Raw genomic sequence first — 18,892 nt, 5'->3', positions numbered from 1 at the left:
AGATGTGGAACAAATGCTGGCCTTGCCAGTGGTGCCCCAACCCCAAAAAATGAATAAATAAAAATATCTATCGGGATAATATTAATCAAAGGCAAGTGTCACCTGGTTTACACAAGGATCTTGTTTTGAACACTTTTTGTTGTCTGACGTGCATTCACAAATGACAAGACAGATTTGAGTGTAACTCATGGTATTATTCATGCAATGTAATGGAGTAATCATCACTGCAGTGTGACTATCTGTTCCCTCCCATTGGAAATGGGTACTAAATCACCACAAGATGTCATACAGGGTGCGTTTGGCAAATTACTATGACCTGATTTAAATGAAACATAAATATATATTTTAATTGCTGCTAACATCTTGCAATTACATCAAACCTGCATAAATCTTTTGTGCACCAGTACCCTTAATGGCCGTAGGCAAGCGTTGTAGTGATCATATTTACAGTTATCACACTTCTGTTAATGATGCTGACAGCAAGCTTTGTATAAAGACAAATACTAATTATGTTAAATTAGGAGCAACAAACGATCCGCAGGAGGAACTTAGCAGGTTGAGCAGCATCTGTGGGCCCAAAACACCGACTAACCCTTTCCCTCCACAGATGCTGCCCAACCTGCTGAGTTCCTCCAGCAGATGGTTTGTTACTCCAGATTCCAGCATCTGCAGTCTCTTGTGTCTCCGTGTTAAAATAGCCACATTTGATTTAAGCAAAACATGGATGAAGAATGGAGAAGAAATCATATTATAAACTGTTGGAATTAATTTGTATAAAATTCTTTTGATTGCAATTTTTGAAAATAATTAACCCACTTATTGCAACAAAAATATGAGAATTTAAACATCTGTACCAACATATTCATAAGTTGAATACAATCTCAGGCAAAATGTAAGTATAATGTACTTCTGGCTACTTTATTTCTCTTCCAAAGCTCCTCCCTATCTTCAACTCATCCCCTCATGATCCACACGTACTGTGCTTCCTAGGCATCTTCAAGTTTCATTCCAGCTGCCACAAGAAGCTAAGGAGAATTTCATTCCCTAACCCAACCTCTCCACGACTTCATCCCACCCCAAAATCGAGTCAGTTGCAAACCAGTTTCCTATCACTTCCAACAGAACAGTGCCTTCTATAGCAAAACCTTGCAAAAATCTGCAGTTCTGTATTCTGACTGTGTCTTATTAAAACACAAATCTCTGTGTATTTTTCTGTCCATCCTAATCTACTTCCATTATCACATGTACCAAATTTTACCTGCTCTAAATTTCTATATTTACATTTATAATGCGATTGCATTGTGCTCACTTGCCTCAACACCAGAAATTAACTTCTGTAATGTATTTTATCATGCACAACACAGCCCATCTTGTCTTGTAGTCTATGGCAACTTGAATTGTGCTGTTCACAATGTAACTCCAGCAGCGAGCTGTTACTGGTAACATTTCCAAATAGTAAGACTGACACAGATTGTAACCCACTTAAACATATGGAGCGATGTTTATTTTTCAGAGTGGTATTCACGAAAGTAGATTTCATTTTTAAACCATAATGAGAGATTTCCATTCTGATAGAGAGAACGCGTCTGTGATGAGGCTGACAATGTTTGGGGGAAGCTAGTTTGGATTTGTTTCACAAGCATAGAGTCATACAGTGCAGAAACAGGCCCTTCAGCCCAACTTGCTCACACAGAGCAACATGTCCTATCTATACTCATGTCACTTGCCTGCATTTGACACATACCCCTCCAAACCTGCCCTATCCATGTACCTGTCTAATTGCCTCTTAAACATTGTGATAGTCCTTGCCTCTACCTCCTCCAGCAGGTCATTCCATACACTCACCACCCTTTGTGTGACAAAGTTACCCCTCAGATTCCTATAAAATCTTTCCACCTTCACCATAAACCTCTGTCCTCAGCATCTCTGATGAGCTAACAGCACAATACATATTCTGAACCTGGGACCCCTCTACTTGTCTCAATACCACATTTCAAAGGCAGTTAAAAATAGCTAATAAATAATAGCCTAGCCAGTGAGGCTCGCATACCATAAATGAATGGTAAAATAATGCTTGTAATGCAGCTGCTCACTGCAATATTAGGAGGGCAAGATATTCATTTTAATATTTGCTGAGGGATATAATAAATAAGATTGTGTTTATTTAGGTAGGGTTAAACATTGATCAGTATAATTTTGGTTCCTTGAATTGCTTTTTGACAGGAAAGATATTTTCCTTTTTGACCCTTCCAGTTTGTACCAATGTAATTGTAATCTGCCTCCACAATTCACCCAACAAATAGGAATAAACAATAAATGGCAGTGACTGTCACATATTTTGAATGACAAAAAAATTATATAACAAAATATTGATTGGACTTTCATCGTGGACACAGGACTACATCTCTGGAACAGTTGTGCTACTAACGCTGAGAACTATATTCTTCACTCTAACTCCCTTCACTCCATCTATTTGAGTTTGGCTTGATTGTATTTATCTATAGTAATATCTGAATTGATTGGGTAGCATGCAAAACAAAGCTTTTCACTGTACCTTGGTACACGTGACAATCATAAACCTAAACCTATTTGATGGGATAATGTAGTAACCTTCTCCAAATATTAATAGTATGGTTAGATTGAGTTATATGACATTTTACCTCTTTGGAACAATGAAGAAATGGATAATTATACCAATTGCAGCAGGGGGAAAAATTGAGGTAAATTCTATGAAATGCAACAGTATGCTTGAATTTTATTTAAATAGTTTACTGTAAGAGTAAGCCGAGTCCATCCATCTGATTTCCAAGCTCTTATATACTTAAAATCTCCTCTCATACATTTAACTACATTCTTCTTTCAAGTGTTTTCTATTTCAGTTTTAAGTGGCATTAGTTCGCTCCATGAATGGCCACTTGGGTGCTATTTCTAAGAAAGCTTGCATGAAGACAAATCCAGCTTTGCTTTTCATGTTTCTCATCTTAATTCCAATTTATGCCTCAATTGTTCTGAACTTTTACAACCATACTAACTCATGCATTGTTACCCACAATGTAACATATGAACTAAATATTGCATTTATAATGCTCCTTTAACTTGTCAAGTTGATCGTCTATCATTCTATAACAAATCCTCTACTTTTATTGTGTAGGAAAGAACTGCAGATGCTGGTTTAAATCAAAGGTAGACACAAAATGCTGGAGAAACTCAGCGGGTCAGGCAGCATCTCTGGAGAGAAGGAATGGGTGACATTTCGGGTCAAGACCCTTCAGTCTGAAGAAGGGTCTCGACCCCCGAAACGTCACCCATTCCTTCTCTCCAGAGATGCTGCCTGACCCGCTCTCTACTTTCATTGCATTGATTTCTATTAGGGGGCGTGGCTGCGTTCTGCAGCTGCGGCTCACCGGCAGTCTCTCTGTCTTTTTTTTTGTTTTTGTCTTTGTTATCGTTTAAATGTTTCTTTTGATTTATTTTTAACTCTGTATATGTGGGGGGTGGGGGAAACCTTTTTTTCCCAATCTCCTCCTCAACGGAGATGCGACCTTTACCGTGTTGTGTCTCCGTTCGTGCTACGGCCTAACACTGTGGAGTCGGCGGCCTCTAGCTGGGATCGACCTTGAAGACTCCGGTCGCAGGGCCTGGACTTACCATCTCGGAGGCTTTGGTCGTGGGCCCTGCAGACCGCAACATCGGGAGCTCGCAGGTCCCTGGCTGGCGACCGGCTTTCGGGAGCTCCAGCCGTAGCAGCTTCGACCACCCCGAAGCGCGAGGTTTGATTGACCCGCTCGCAGGCCCGTCATCGCCCTGCGTGGCCTGGCCGCGGCACTTTCCTTCGCCCGGTGGGGGCTCAGGACCTTCATCGGCCTGCTCGGCTCGGCCCTAGGACTTTCCATCGCCCGGTGGGGGCTTCAAAAGTCGGGACCCTCGATCGCCTCGTGGCACCACGGGAGAAGAATGAGGAGGAGATAAGACTTTTCTTTGCCTTCCATCACAGTGAGGGTGTGCCTGGAGCAATCACTGTGATGGCTGTTTGTGTTAAAAATTGTAATTGTGTGTCTTGTGTTCTTTATTGTCTACTGCCGGACCCTGACGCGAGAGGACGCTGGCGCTATTTGTTCGCCGCTTCTCCGTCAGGATAGTTTGTCTGTTTGTTTTTATGTCTTGACTGTTTTTGTAAAGCGTTTTTGAGCATTTGGAAAAGCGCTATAAAAAATAAATGTTTATTATTTATTATTATTATTATTATTATTTATTATTTCAAAATCCTTGTCATTGTTTTCCAATGTCTCAACAGCCTTCATTTCTTTTCAGACCCCTACACTGATTGAGCACAGGCATTTGCACTGACAATTGTGATGCTATTATTCACAAAAACTGAACACAATTCATACCCACTTTTATTTTAAGATGAGCTATTGCAAAATTAGACCACTGTGAAATAAGTTGCAGTTTTGTCAATGATTGTTTTGATGTTATGAAGTGTCTGATTATCCATTTTCAAGGGAGCTGCTGATGTTTGGTTCTGCATCATGACAGTAAAGAACAAAAGCAAAAGCATGTGTACGCGTGAATTCTGTATGTACAAGTCTTATAGTAACAAACACAATCTGACAACAAGTGTCAGATGTGAGCAGGGAACTGCAGGAAAAAATTGAGAATGTGGAAAGTAAGTCAGTGAACTAGCATTTGATGGATTATCGAAAATACAAAATGCATATTTTGATATGTTGGAGAGTTTATTAACCTCATTATTTTAGATTATTTTCAAGCCAATTTGCACGAAAATCTATTTCAACATTCTCATGTTCCCAGAACCAGCAGGTTGCATTGTGTGCATCTGTAGATAAACACCTCTGATCATGACTTTGATCATAGCTCTTGCAGTGTAATGGAAGAAACAAAAGCAGAATGTTGGACAATGAATAAATATAAAAAATACAGGCCCTGCAATGCTGTATTTTACACAACAATCCATGATACCATTTACAATCCACCCATCTCCATCTATCCATTTTCATCAAGCCTCAACAGAAGCTCTCGTCCCACCTACTTGTTATTATTGTTTCAGCTCAAATGGATTCCACCGGAGCCTGTAGATTTTAAAGGTATTTTTAAAGATGCTGGCAGCTAGAGATCAACAAATATGTCAACAGGCTTACAAACTGTGGTAGGATATAGTGTTACTGCTAAGATCAGATTAGTTTCTGGTATTTCACAGGCACCACTAAATTTCGTTGCACCATTCAGCAGCGCTCAAACAACAAGATACCCCAGCACGAAACTACATCATAACGAGACTTGCTAATGAGGTTCCGTCATTGCCAAGAAGCTTGCATTTTATTCTTTAGGAATTAAGGGGAGAAATCAGCAGATCATCATTTGCCTGGAAATGAGTTAACTGAGCAGAAAACTGCCATGGTTTTGTTGATGTTATTAGCCTCTCTAAACTATTGGCTGGGAACAAATTCTCATTTAATGAGATGAGAAATGGTTTAATCATGACAGCAGTATTGCACACCTACCTGGCCCAGTAAGGAAGAAATAAACCAGCGGCAAGATTGAAAATGGGTAATGAGGGATAGCTGAAGAGAAATGGACACTTCAAAAATATGGAGAGAAAGCTATTTACTCACCAAACATGTGTATATCTTCAGACAATATGAAAAAAAAATCTATCCTGCAGAAATGTTTTAAATGTGTAGAAAGGAACTCCAGATGCTAGTATACAGAAGATAGACATAGAGTGCTGGAGTAACACGACAGGTCAGGCAGCATCTCTGGAGAAAATGGATGGGTGATGTTTCGGGTTGAGATCCTTCTTCAGACTGGCTATAAAAAAGGGCTAAAGAGGGGAGAAGGCCAGCCGGGGAAGTTCAAGAGCGGGAGTACCGTTGGAAATGAGAGAAAGGGTCATCACAGGGTAGTGAGGACTCAAAGAAAAGGCATGGAGATGGATTTTAATGTTTCAAATGTTGGCTTTAAAATTAATTCACATTGAAGCGTGCACAAAACCAATAATTCACGTTTAACTCTTGCCATTTCACACTGATATCATTTTCTATTCAATCTGCACATATTTTGAGTGCACAACACAACACCTAGTTTCATAGATTAATCACCATTTATTCATGAACTGCACACCTGCCAACGCATTTAGATGCTAAATGATATCAAGGCTCCAGTCCTGAATGGGTACCAATCCATTCAACCACCATATTACTGAATTTAGAATGTAAAGGAGTGTTCACCAGCAAGAACCATTATAACCTTGTAGACGAGCTCCAGAGGGTGAGCTATGTTTGATATATCACAAGAGCACCTAGATCAGTAAGGAAAAGGAAGTGGCCAGTGAACTGACTGTGAAGTAACTCCCGAAATTCCTGTCTCCTCCCCTCGTTTGGTACCTGGAATATTAGTGCGGGAAAGAATTCCACAGCCTTGCACATTTATCAGTTTTGGTGATGGAAGAGAGGGACCTCCTTGTGGACGCTGGAGTCACATACCATCACGCCAGCTGAAGCTGAAAATTACAGCGAAGGAAGTATGTAAATTGTGCAAGACTTTTATCACGACTCTTCCTCTCATAGCAATGAACGTTCTGAACAGTAGCAGCACTCCACAGTGAAAGAAAAGGCAAATGTCATTTTATTGAACCTGACATCACCCAGCTGCAGCTCAGCAATGTAATAAAAAGGAACTGCAGTTGCTGGTTTATATCAAAGATAGACAAAAAAAATGCTGGAGTAGCTCAACGGGCCAGGCAGCATCTCTGGAGAAAATGGATAGGTGATATTTGGGGTTGTGTCCCTTCTTCAGGTGAAGAAGGGTCCAGATCCGAAACGCCACCTATTCATGTTCTCCAGATATGCTGTCTGAACCGCTGAGTTCTTCCAGCATTTTGTGTCTATGCAGCTCAGAAATATTGCATTGCAAGTGTAGAACAGGCTGGATTCATGCGGCCATTATCAAGTCGCTGGATAAAGCGACGTTTCATGATGAAAGATGCCAGTCCCTCGTGCAGCTAGGCCAGAGGGATGTGCAAGAGGCTGTGCAAGCTCTGTAGAACAGAAGTTGAACGTCGGTTCAGAGAATTCACATGAGTGCTGCAGTTGGAGATGCAAACTTGGAAAGACTGCTGAAGAAACATATAGAAATGCTGGAACTTTGTCCTGCTTGCCTGACAGTATGCAAAAGATATCAAAGAGAATGAGCCTATACCTGATCACTCACTGGACTTCCTGCCAAGGATAACGCTTCAGCACTGATGCTCTCACAGTCCATTGACCAGTGGTGCAAATTTCTGTTATTGTTTAGGCAGAAGCAGAGGTCATACAACATTTTCAGCCTTAATAAACTTCTAGACCATGCCAATCAGCTCTATGCTTACTGTCTCCAAGAGCAATGTCCTCCATGTAGAGAGATGCCACGTGAGAGCATGCTGCCATCATCAGGGTGTCCACTGCTGCCATGTGAAAGTGCTCTTCATATGTTGGTGGAGATCTAGAAGCAGTGGTGTCGTCCATGTTATACCAGATACACAGCCTGTTAGATGTCTGGTCCCAGGAGAATGCCAGTAATCTACCAGGCTGTGTATGTGGAGCTAGAAAATTCAACCTTATCTCAGGATCTTTCGAATCACCACTGGTTCTCTGGCAGTGCTCTTGCATATGGCCCACAGCCAGATAACTCAGATTGCAACTGTTCAAACCAAGATGGTGTATCTTCCGTACCCTGGCTGTATTTCCAGATCCAGATATGGGTTTGTGAATTGTAGCCGTCTGCAGTCATTAAACCTGAAAGAGAATCAATGACTCTTTACTTTTAGACTCTAGAGATACAGCATGGAAACTGGCCCTTTGGCCCATCGAGTCCGTGTCGACCAACACTAATTCTATCTTACAAATCTACAAACCTGCACGTCCCTGAAATGTGGAAACACCTGGAGAAAACCCACGTGGTCACAGGGAGAACGTACAAACTTTGTACAGACAGCACCCCATAGCCAGGATGGAACCCGTGTCTCTGGCCCTGTGAGGCAGCAACTGTCCTGCTGCACCACTGTGCCATCTATGATGCTTTCCTGACTGCAACTAAAGGGGATGAATTGATTCGTTAAAGGACCTGCAAGACAAGTTGGAAAATTGCCAATAAGACTGAACATGTTGAATAGCTCTTAACATTCTACATTTTTCGATTTTTTTTAGATTTAGAGATACAGTGCGGAAACAGGCCCTTCGGCCCACCGAGTCCGCGCCGCCCAGCGATCCCCGCACATTAACACTATCCTACACACACGAGGGACAATTTTTACATTTACCCACTCAATTAACCTACATACCTGTACGTCTTTGGAGTGTGGGAGGAAACCGAAGATCTCGGAGAAAACCCACGCAGGTCACGGGGAGAACGTACAAACTCCGTACAGACGGCGCCCGTAGTCAGGATCGAACCTGAGTCTCCAGCGCTGCATTTGCTGTAAGGCAGCAACTCTACCGCTGCGCCACCGTGCCGCAGTTGCTGCCTTAAAGTTGCTAAGTTTTCTTTCACTTTAATGTTCTGGGATTTATGTTAATTAGAACCTTTTCTCAAAATCAAATTCTAGCCTAAACACTTCAGTAAATTGCTTCGATGTAGTGACGAGGGAATCTTTTTTTAAAAACCCATACTGCTTGTTGCGATAGACTGTGTAACCTTCAGTTTTCATTTATTTTATGCACGTAAGAATGGGCACACTGTGGACTATTTTGTTCAATATGTGCAGAGGTCAAAAGGACCTCGGCATTCTCCTTCAACAATGAGATATATCTGGTACAGGGTGAAATGTTTTCTGACTGATGTGCATAAAGTGATTGGGGGCAGGGGGTTTTAACCTTGTGTGGTCATCTGAGTCAGTGAATTTCTTCCCTTTATGCAGGGGCCTGCCCCTGAAGTAATACTTTTTAGAAGAAGCACATGTGCAGGGGTTTTCATTAGACTTAGAAAAGTCAGATGTAGATAATAATAGACGAGAGTTCTAAGATGAAAATATTCTTATGACTGGTAGGCATGGTTAGTTGAAGTAATTGGACGGAGATGGTAGCATACAAGCTTGCATTACACTGGGTAGAAAACTTTATTCTGTCTTTCCAGCAAAAGATTATGTGTAAATTTTACTCATGTAAGTGAAGTTTCTGGAAGAGATGACAGGGAAATGCAATACTTTAATGGAATAACTTGCCTCCTTTGTTGATTCTGTAGGTCAAACCGTCACACCTAATGTGAAGTTCCAACAGGCAATTCACACAAATTACACTGCACTAGAAAGTAGATTCAATAATACAAGTGGAAAAGAGTGGGTCCCCTTAAGAACCAAGGGAGTAATCTATGTGTGGACCCACGGGATGTAGGCAGGATCCTAAATGAATACTTCTCATCTGTATTCACCAAGGAGAAGGACATGGAAAACAGTGAGTTCAGGGAGAAATATGTGGATAATCTGGAATTTGTCAGTTTTAAGGACATATTTTGTGGGGGAGATCCTGCCTCACTAATTTGATGGTTTTTAAGGAGGTACAGGGAGTTGACGAGTTGTTTGTGAGGCTCTGTCTAAACGGAGCTGCTTTTGTGGTGTCCTTGAGAGTTTCGGCATTGATCTTCTTGCAGCACTACCTGTTAATGTCGATGTTCTGGGCCATGTTGTTGAAATGAAGAACGTGAATAAGGCAGTGGTCAGCCCAGTTGTCCATGCCTGCCATGGTATAGGTCATGTAGACATTTTTGTCCTCCCTCAGTCGAAGCAGTTCCAACTATGCTGGAAGCTTTAAGTGGAGCCCATCCTTTCTGTGAAACTGACATGGAGTTCTTCATTCTTTTCAGACTGAATCATTTGATGGTGGCTGGTGTTCAAGGTCTGAGCTTCCATTGTAGCAACAATAAATTTCACGTTTTAAGTGGAGTGCTGCAAAGGGGAACAGACAATGGACACAGCAGACAATGGACACAACAACTCAATGATGCTTTTAATTCAGTATACGATTATTTAAATGGGCTTTTAGGGTGGCAAGGCACAGCAGCCATTTTATCCCTTTGCACATTTGCCCAGATTACAGAGTTGCTCCACTGGAAAAGTCAAAATAACTGAAAACTACATCATCTCCCCTCACTCTGACGACAGCGTTTGTAATCTTATTGTTTCAACTCAGGCACTGAACCAAACAGCTGAGATTGCCACTGCTCAATGTGATGTGGCGCTTTCTGAATCTGACCATTATGGTTCCTGAGCCACTGATAATATGGAGAAGCAAAGGTGTGCAGAATACCAATACATGATAGGGCGATACAATAGACAGTAGACAATAGACAATAGCTGCAGGAGGAGGCCATTCGGCCCTTCGAGCCAGCACCGCCATTCAAAGTGATCATGGCTGATCATTCTCAATCAGTACCCCGTTCCTGCCTTCTCCCCATACCCCCTGACTCTGTTATCCTTAAGAGCTCTATCTAGCTCTCTGTTGAATGCATTCAGAGAATTGGCCTCCACTGCCTTCTGAGGCAGAGAATTCCACAGATTCATAACTCTCTGACTGAAAAGGTTTTTCCTCATCTCAGTTCTAAATGGATATAGTGGCACAGCGGTAGAATTGCTGCCTTACAGCGCCAGTCTAGTTCCAGCCTTGCAATATCATTGATAGAAAATGGAAGTGCTCATGGAGATGGATAATTTATTAAGCAAAGTCACTGCTTTGTACCAGACTTCCTGGGTGATATTAGAGTACCTCTCTCCAGGCAGGTCCAATCACTCCTAACATACCTCGTTAATGGTAGCAGACCTTTGGCAGTGGGGAGGTATGTCACAGAATGCTTGGCCCCTGAAATATGTTTATAGCCACAGAATTTTAGAACTGGACCACTTCATGTTTCTAATCAGTGGCATCACCCAGGATTTGACATCAGGGACACTGTGATGGGATTGCCATCGAATGTTACGTGGAAGTGGTCACAATTTTGTTGCTGCTTTTTTAACGCAGGTTTGCAAACAGCAAGCATTCGAGTGCTTTGTCTTGGTGATGTGCTGTGTGTTCATTGCATGGCATATTAAATGGTCCATTTGGCACACAAATTGCTATGTAAGCAATGTAAGAGCCCCCTGATGAAATACTGATATTCTTATATGTTTGAAAAATACAAATAGTTGGCAGAGAAACTGCACGAAGCTTACAATGAATTGCAGTTAAAAGAAATTGCACAAATGTGAACAATAACTTGTCTAGCAATCAAAACTTTTTTTTTCATACACTGTGTAGATTCAGCATTAACTCTTCAAGTTACATCCATGCAATGAGCAGCAATTCTATCTGTCCAACGTGGCATGGCTCAAAGTGCAAGCAGACCAAATGAGAGATCAAACCTTTGTATTGTCACCATGGAATAGGCCCAAAACAGTCCCGTTGTCTGAATATGTTCATACGATACAATACGATAGAATCTACGATAGAAGGGGGAAGAGATGTAAAGTTCGATAGGGAAGAAGGATCTCCTGTGGCCAGATTCTGTCCTGCATCTTGGTGGAACCATTCTGTTGCTGAAGGTACTCCTCAGGTTGACCAGTGTGTCATGGAGGGCGTGAGCTGTATTGTCCAGGATGCTCCGCAGTTTGAGAAGCATCCTCCCCTCCAAGACCACCTCCCACGAATCCAACTCCACCCCCAGGATGAAGCCAGCCTTCCAGATGAGTTTGTTGATCCTATTGGCGTCCACAGGCTTCGCCCTGCTGCTCCAGCAGACGTCGAAGAAGATGGCTCTGGCTCCCACCGATTGGAAGAACATCTGAAAGAGCGGAGCCTTCTCAAAAAGTACTGCCGGCTCTGTCCCTTCTTGTACAGGGCCTCAGCGTACCTGGATGTTCATCGATTTTATGTCAAATTTCAGATAGTTGGAATAACTTACTCCAAACAATGTTACAAAAACATGCAGTACTTGGATTTACTTCAGTACATTAAATAGTCTTCTAATGCTGTTGTCTTTGTGGAGTTGGCCATTTTAATGCAAGATGGAGTTTAATGAACTGTGGGATGAAACGTGATGTTGCATGGAAATTGCAGTCATTTTTCTCGCAGTAAGCATGTTTTTTAAAGTGCATCTGCTGCCTGCTGGCAATGAAATTCAGAGTTAAACAACAATCAGTTCAACTGAAAGCAAGCAATTGTGATATTGTTGTGCAGTATTTGGACCAAATCACAAAGTTTTAGACTGATAGTTTCTTTGCAGGATCACAAAATGATTATGGATGTGGTCTAACCTCCGCTAACTACGACACATCACTAACTTCCACCCTGCCCTCAAACTCACTCGGACTATCTCTGATGCCTTCTCCCCTTTCTCAATCTCTCTGTCTGCATCTCAGGGGATAGACTATGGCCTTATTCTTTTCCCAGCTCTCCCCTCAGCTTTCTGGGCCCCTTACTAGAAATAGTCTGAAGAAAGGTCCTACCCAAAACATTGCCTCTCCATATCTTCCAGAGATGCACCTGACTCGCCGAGTTACTCCAGCTCTCTGTGTCTTTTTTATACATGAGGAAGGCCGTTTGGCCTATTATAATTTATTCAATCTAATTCTACCTTTATATAGTAACTGAACACAGATTTTTGCCACAAATAATGTATCTGGTATTGCCATTAATAATGTATCACTCTCTGCACAATTCAAATGTAAAGGCATTTCCTCATTGGAAATGTTGCACTCCTTCTCACATGCCACCCAACCAGGTGGACAGTCTGGGTGATAGCGAGTGGTGAGGGGCGTGGTGGAGAGTCTCTGGCTATAAAGTAGCAACTGGGGACTGACCCTAACATGGAAAAGAAATTGGACGGAAAGAATGCTGGACAAGAGAGATGTTGCAAGGAGCTGTGATCTTGAAGATAGTTTCAAAACCAGGTGTAAGCCATTTAGAACCGAAATGAAAATTATTTTCTTCGCTTAAAAGGCGATGAGTCTTTGAAATTCTGCGCCCTGGAAGGCCATGAGGACTCCACCATTGAATTCAAAACTGATGTCAGTATAATTGTTGATATTAGAGGAATCGGAGGATATGGGACAATGAGTGGAAAATAGTGTAGGGCCAGCCAAGATCTTGTTGAGGATGGTAACCGGCATTCTCCTGCTCCTTTGCATTCCTATGTTTGTTGCTGATTCCCAAACGGCCAATCCTGTGCTGAGGGAACACAGAGATTGATGGAGTACTGAGGAAAGGAAACTTGTGAAAGTAAGGAAACTTTAGATTTAGTCATATCCGGTCATCCCAGTGATAACTGAAAACACTTTAAAGGGAAATCTTTCCTTTGATGAGATGGAAGCCTCCACGAGGTCCTGCGAACCAGTTGCCATTCTTCAATAAGGTCATCTACAGTTGCAGAGCCAAGTAGAATAGCTTCCGTTCACATCTTTCAACTTTTAAGTTCATCAAGACTAAACAAGCTGAGGGAGTCACTGTTTTAAAATAAAGGGTTACCCATTAAAGACAGAGATGAGGCATAACTGTTTCTTTGAGTGTGTTGGGAGTCTTTGGAACTCATTCCCTCAAAGGTCTGTGGAAGCAGTGTCTTTCAATATTTCTAAGGAAGATGTGGATAAATTGTTGATAAGGAACAGAGTGAAAGGTTATAAGGATGGTGGGAATGTGTAGTTGAGTTCACAACTCTTGCCTAATGCACAGCAATGGTCCATCCTGGTCTTATTTGGTATGAATGATTGGCGAATGTAGAAGATAATGCCATCACAGGAGCGTTAATCCCCATTGACAAGCTGTTCCAAAATCATTGATTTCCCTCATGATTGATAACTGCTGTCATATCCATGATTTAGATCGTCTTTGACATACATTGGTGACATTTTCAGCTGTGAAACATTTGAAATCGCAGTCTGGCAAAATTCTATGACATAACTTCACTAGGAGCCTCCAGCTGCAGGAGATTACTTATATTCATGGGCACGCTAAATGCTTTGTTCATGGTTTTGTCATGTTCACAAAACTGTCCACGTATAATTCTTATGAATTAAAATGCATGGTAATCGTCTGCTTTCGTGGTTAGCAAATGTCTTTGTGCAGTGAAATATTTGCATGGTTCTTAAAATGCAAGGGCTGCACTGTAGCATTTGATGGCCACCAAGTGCATTTGTCGTCATCATGTTGCAAATGTTGATTTAACATTCAAGGTGTCTCGAATAGTTAATTTCTGAAACCACTCCAAATTGTCGAAAATGTGGGAGGCATGGTGAGTAAGTGTGCCAATGACATGAAAATTAACATTATTTTTGATAGTGAGGGGGGTTGTCTGATGTTACAAAGCAGTTGTAAATTGGGCAGAATAATGGCACATAGAATTTAATCCCAATAAGTGTGAGATGGCGCAATTTAGGAGGTCTGTTAAGGGCCGGAGTATTGAGGAACAAAAGAACTAGACAACAGATCCCTAAAGGTGGAAGCACTGCTGAGGATGGTATACAAGATGCTTGTTCTCATTAGCTGGCACAGCAAATTTAAAAACTTCGGAGTTTTTGATCCAATGTTATAAAACTTGTGAATGTACTGGCAGAGGAGATTTACCGGAATGTTGCCTGTGGTGGATCAATTAAGACCAGAGACTGGATAGGCTGGAATTGTTTTCCGTGGAGTAGAGGAGGCTGAGAAGGAATTTGATAGAGATATGCAAAATTATAAAAAGCATTGACTGGGTAAATAGGAACCTTTCTCAATAGCAGAGGTTTCTTAGGCCAGAGGGCATGGAACTAAACATGGATGGTGAAAACAGGTAGTCAGGCCCATGATATTTAATAAGTATCTTTTTAAGCACTTGAATCACCAAGACATAGAAAGATACTGAACATACACAAATATTAATTAATAAAGATAAATGTGATGGTTGGCATGACTATGGGGGGCTGCAGAGCCTGGTTCTCTGCTGCATGACACTATGAGTGACGAGAGCAGTGGCTCGGATGATGGGTGAATGATGCCAGTGGCAAGGATTGGTATTATTGAATGACATTTTTGTATTGAACCATTTACAGTAAATTAATGTATAGATATCTCCAAAAAATAAAGCATAGAATTATTTGAAAAATAAAAGTTAGTCGCAACAAATGTGTTGTGAGTTAACGCATAAATGTGAATGTCAACAAAATGGCTTGCAATGTTATTTTAGAAGAAATCTCATAAATATCAAATTAAGAGATTCCGTGGACTAGGGCTACTGTCTTTATATATTGCAAGACTGGTTTTAGCACAATATGATTTGTAATTGCTCTGGGTTTTATAGAAAGACTATCAATTTCAGTAATTTTGATGTTGTTTTCTGTTCCTAAAGGTAAGTTCTCAGTCTTCTCCCATATAACTGAAACATAGTTTTGTATTGTTTACTAGACCAAGTGGACCCGTTGGGCCCAAACCTCTCCTGCATTGGTGCAGCACCCCCTCCTCCCCTCTCCCCCCTCCTCCTCCCCTCCCCCCTCCCCTCCCTCCCCCCTTCCTCCCTCCCCCTCCCCCTCCCTCCCCCCACTCCATCCCCCTCAACCCCCCTTATCCTCCCTCCACCTCCCTCCCTCCTAGGAGATAGATTTAAACTTTAAAATATGAATAACTTAAAAAATATAACACCGATTTCAATGAAACCTCTTCCATTAGCACCAAAGGGACGACGGTGAGTAAGGTGGGCCTAAAATTGTCGCACTATCGTGCACCGTTTTGGCTGTAGTTCTGGAACAAACAAACAAACAAATTAGAGTTTTATTATATAGATATTCACAATGTGTATTGATTTTGCATCAAAATATGAATAAATTCTGCACCATTTGATTTTATATTTTCTGCTGATTACCAGAGAGTGCAGAGTAAATGCCATACACATTTGAGAAAAGGGATGTGCTTGATAAATATATCTAATTTACAAAATAAGTTGCGCAATTGCTTTTTGGATGAAGGAACCCTTAACGTTATTTTTTATTACTTTAATTTTGTTTCATTGTATCACAGCATATAGGCCTCCCAACCCTCCATCTGGCACAAGCTACCATCGTTATCAGTTCTTCCTTTATGAGCAACCAGGCGGCAGAAACATGACACTGGATGAAGACGAAGCAAAGTCCTTAGGTAAGTCTATTAAAGAAAGGTGAGGGGCAAAAATGTATTTTTGTTCCGGCGGTGACAGTATCTTCACCAGTTATTAAAAATGTGGATGTGTAAGGTGTTTGCAGAACTACACAACATTGTGGAGAAGCACACAAAATACTTTAATAATTCTGACTGGATTTTGAAATAGTGGGACACTTATCTGCATCAAAGACTCCAGTTGCAAAGCTGGCTATAAGCCCTTGTGATGCATTTGCATTAAATTGATATTGCCAAGTAAACTTCTGAGGAGGTGGACAAATTTGAATGAGCATTACTATTGTCTCGGGAAGCTTTTGGAACAATAACATTTGCTGGAACTGATTAAAAAAGAGATACTAAAGTGATTTTTTAAAAAACATTAAACCAAGTAATTGTCCAGCATTCCACACCCACTGGGTAAGCAGAGCAGCTAAAAAATACCACTGTTTCATAGTTTGACTTCATTAATTCACTTATTTATAGATTTCATTGGTCCTTGAGATAGGTGCATTTTTATAATTGAAGCAAATAGAAATATCCCATCAGTATTATCTTTATCATCAATTCACTGGCATCAAGGTGATATATAGAAAACCTTTTTATCCAAATCATGTTAAAGTGATGCATCAGTTTTATGGTAATTTTCACACATAATTTTGCTTGCTCAACACATTTATTAACCCATTTGAAAGTGGCTTCTTTTAAACTGCAGCTTGACTAAAGATATCTTGTTGTAAATGTATTTCACGAAAGATGTACAGAACAAAATAATATATTCTTTCAGATTTTTATGAGGCTACAACAGGTAGGAAGATGTTGGCAGGACTGCATTCAAACTGCTGCCATTTCTTCACTCCAAATGCCACCAATTTCAGGATACCTGTACATATGCACAAATTGGCTATTCTTCAGAAGAATATTGTTGACTGCACTCCAAAGTTGGACTCTTCACGGATCATGAATTTGCGAGAATTCATCAGCATTAAACTGGGGAATCTGGCAATTGAACATGGTCGGTATAGTTGAAAAATCGTTACTATTCATTTCAATGCAGAGAGATACAGTAGCTATGAAAGAGAAGTGTTGTTTTAAAAAAAGCTGATGTAAATGACAGGAGGCTAACAGATCACTAGTTCCCTTGTTTTCTATATCACTATATCTATATAAGTGTGTTGTTTGAATCTGTGTGCATGTGCTACTGCAGCAAGCAAGATTTTAATTGTACCCATACCTCACTGTACCTGTGCACATGATTATGAACTCAACTTGATTTGATTTGACTCGTACATCTTCGGGTGTCTGTTTTATTCTGGTTCATCCATGTCACCTTGGTCAAAAGTTAAAATAATTTTCATTGCCTGATAAGAAACAATTTGATATAACATGAACACCAGGCTATTTATAGAGTTTGGTATCTTATTTGGACACTTAACATCATTTATTTATTGAGATGTTTTCATTGACCACTATAACATTATTATGGTTTGATAGCTGCTTCATGTATCCTTGCAATTATTCCTGCTTTTTTGTACCCAAATGCATTGTATTCACAATAATAGCTGTGTTCTTATAGTTTATTCTAGTTTGGCCAATAGTACACTTTAATGCTTATAAAGTGGCCGGTTTCATATAATCTCACAGATGCTGCCAGTTGTGCATGAAACTTTCCCACATGGGTTTTCCCTGTTGTGTATGTGGGTAGTATTATCTATGTGATATTTTGTATCATTTAGGTACTATGCACAGGGGAAATCTCCAGATGATTCAAAAGCACATTTTACCCAAATCTGTTGGTCTTCAATTGCTTCTATCATACGTACCAAAGCTAAATTACCTTCACATACTGTTTTCCCTTCCCCAGAACTAATATTATTGTTAAAACAATATGTGTAATACAGCTGTTTTAAATATGTGCCAACTTTAGATGCTTTCCCCAGGTAGTTAACAGTTGGTCTGGCTGTCATTATATCATCGTCTCTATTTCTCCCCATAGAAATAAAAAAGTACGTTTGCTCTGCCTTGGCCCTGTTTACATGATTCAGGACATGCAGAGAAAAGTTACTTATTTTGAAACTTTGCAAATGGGTCCTTGGTATGTATGGCTCCTTACGTTAGATCCTGTGCACATTTCCTGAAAAGGTGGGATTGATAACTGCCAGTACTGCAGTAGGCAAAAAAAACATCCTCTAAGGTCCACCATTTCATCACCCCATAAGTCATTTTCTCTCTTTAGCTTCTGGTGTGTTTATGTAGTTTTATCAGATTGAATTTACGTCCTTATACAAAACAAGGGCATTTTCCACAATATTGTATGACCCCTAATCTAATGATTCAATAATGCTTGGAATTAGGAAAAACATAAAATGCTGGAGTAACTCCCCGGGTCAGGCAGCATCCCTGTTTTATCTGGAAAGGCTGCTGGGGTCCCTGGCTGAGGGATGTCTCCATCCTGGAACCCCAGCAGTCCTTCCACTGGCTTACATGCTGAGTTACTCTGGCACTTTGTATCCTTTTGTAAATTAACCCGCATCTGCAGTTCCTTGTTTCGACCCCTCTAATGGGTCTTTTTATCTCCTCCACAAAACTGGCCTTAAATTACTTAATTCTCCTGCCTTTTAACAAGAGTATGTGTGAACAATTATCCTAATGTTTTCATAGGTTACTCTCTATTAACCTATGGGATGAGTATCCTGTGGGGGAGATACTTTGCCTGTTATTCCTTAATACTTCATCCCATTTTATTTCTTTTGTTCATCGAATCCTCTCCA

The 18,892-nt window shown here is 40.8% G+C and overlaps 1 protein-coding gene across 1 annotated transcript in view; it reads left to right on the top strand.

Moving 5' to 3' along the window:
* Positions 1-18,892, top strand: part of pebp4 (phosphatidylethanolamine binding protein 4) — a 271,180-nt gene that overhangs the window by 179,344 nt on the left and 72,944 nt on the right. Inside the window, exon 6 of the mRNA XM_078428896.1 lies at positions 16,008-16,143. Within this exon, the coding sequence (XP_078285022.1) occupies positions 16,008-16,143 (136 nt within the window). The remainder of the gene's footprint in view (positions 1-16,007; positions 16,144-18,892) is intronic.

Source organism: Rhinoraja longicauda, chromosome 36, assembly GCF_053455715.1.
Source record: "Rhinoraja longicauda isolate Sanriku21f chromosome 36, sRhiLon1.1, whole genome shotgun sequence".
Taxonomy (NCBI): domain Eukaryota; kingdom Metazoa; phylum Chordata; class Chondrichthyes; order Rajiformes; family Arhynchobatidae; genus Rhinoraja; species Rhinoraja longicauda.
This window is presented reverse-complemented; position numbering and strand designations above follow the sequence as displayed.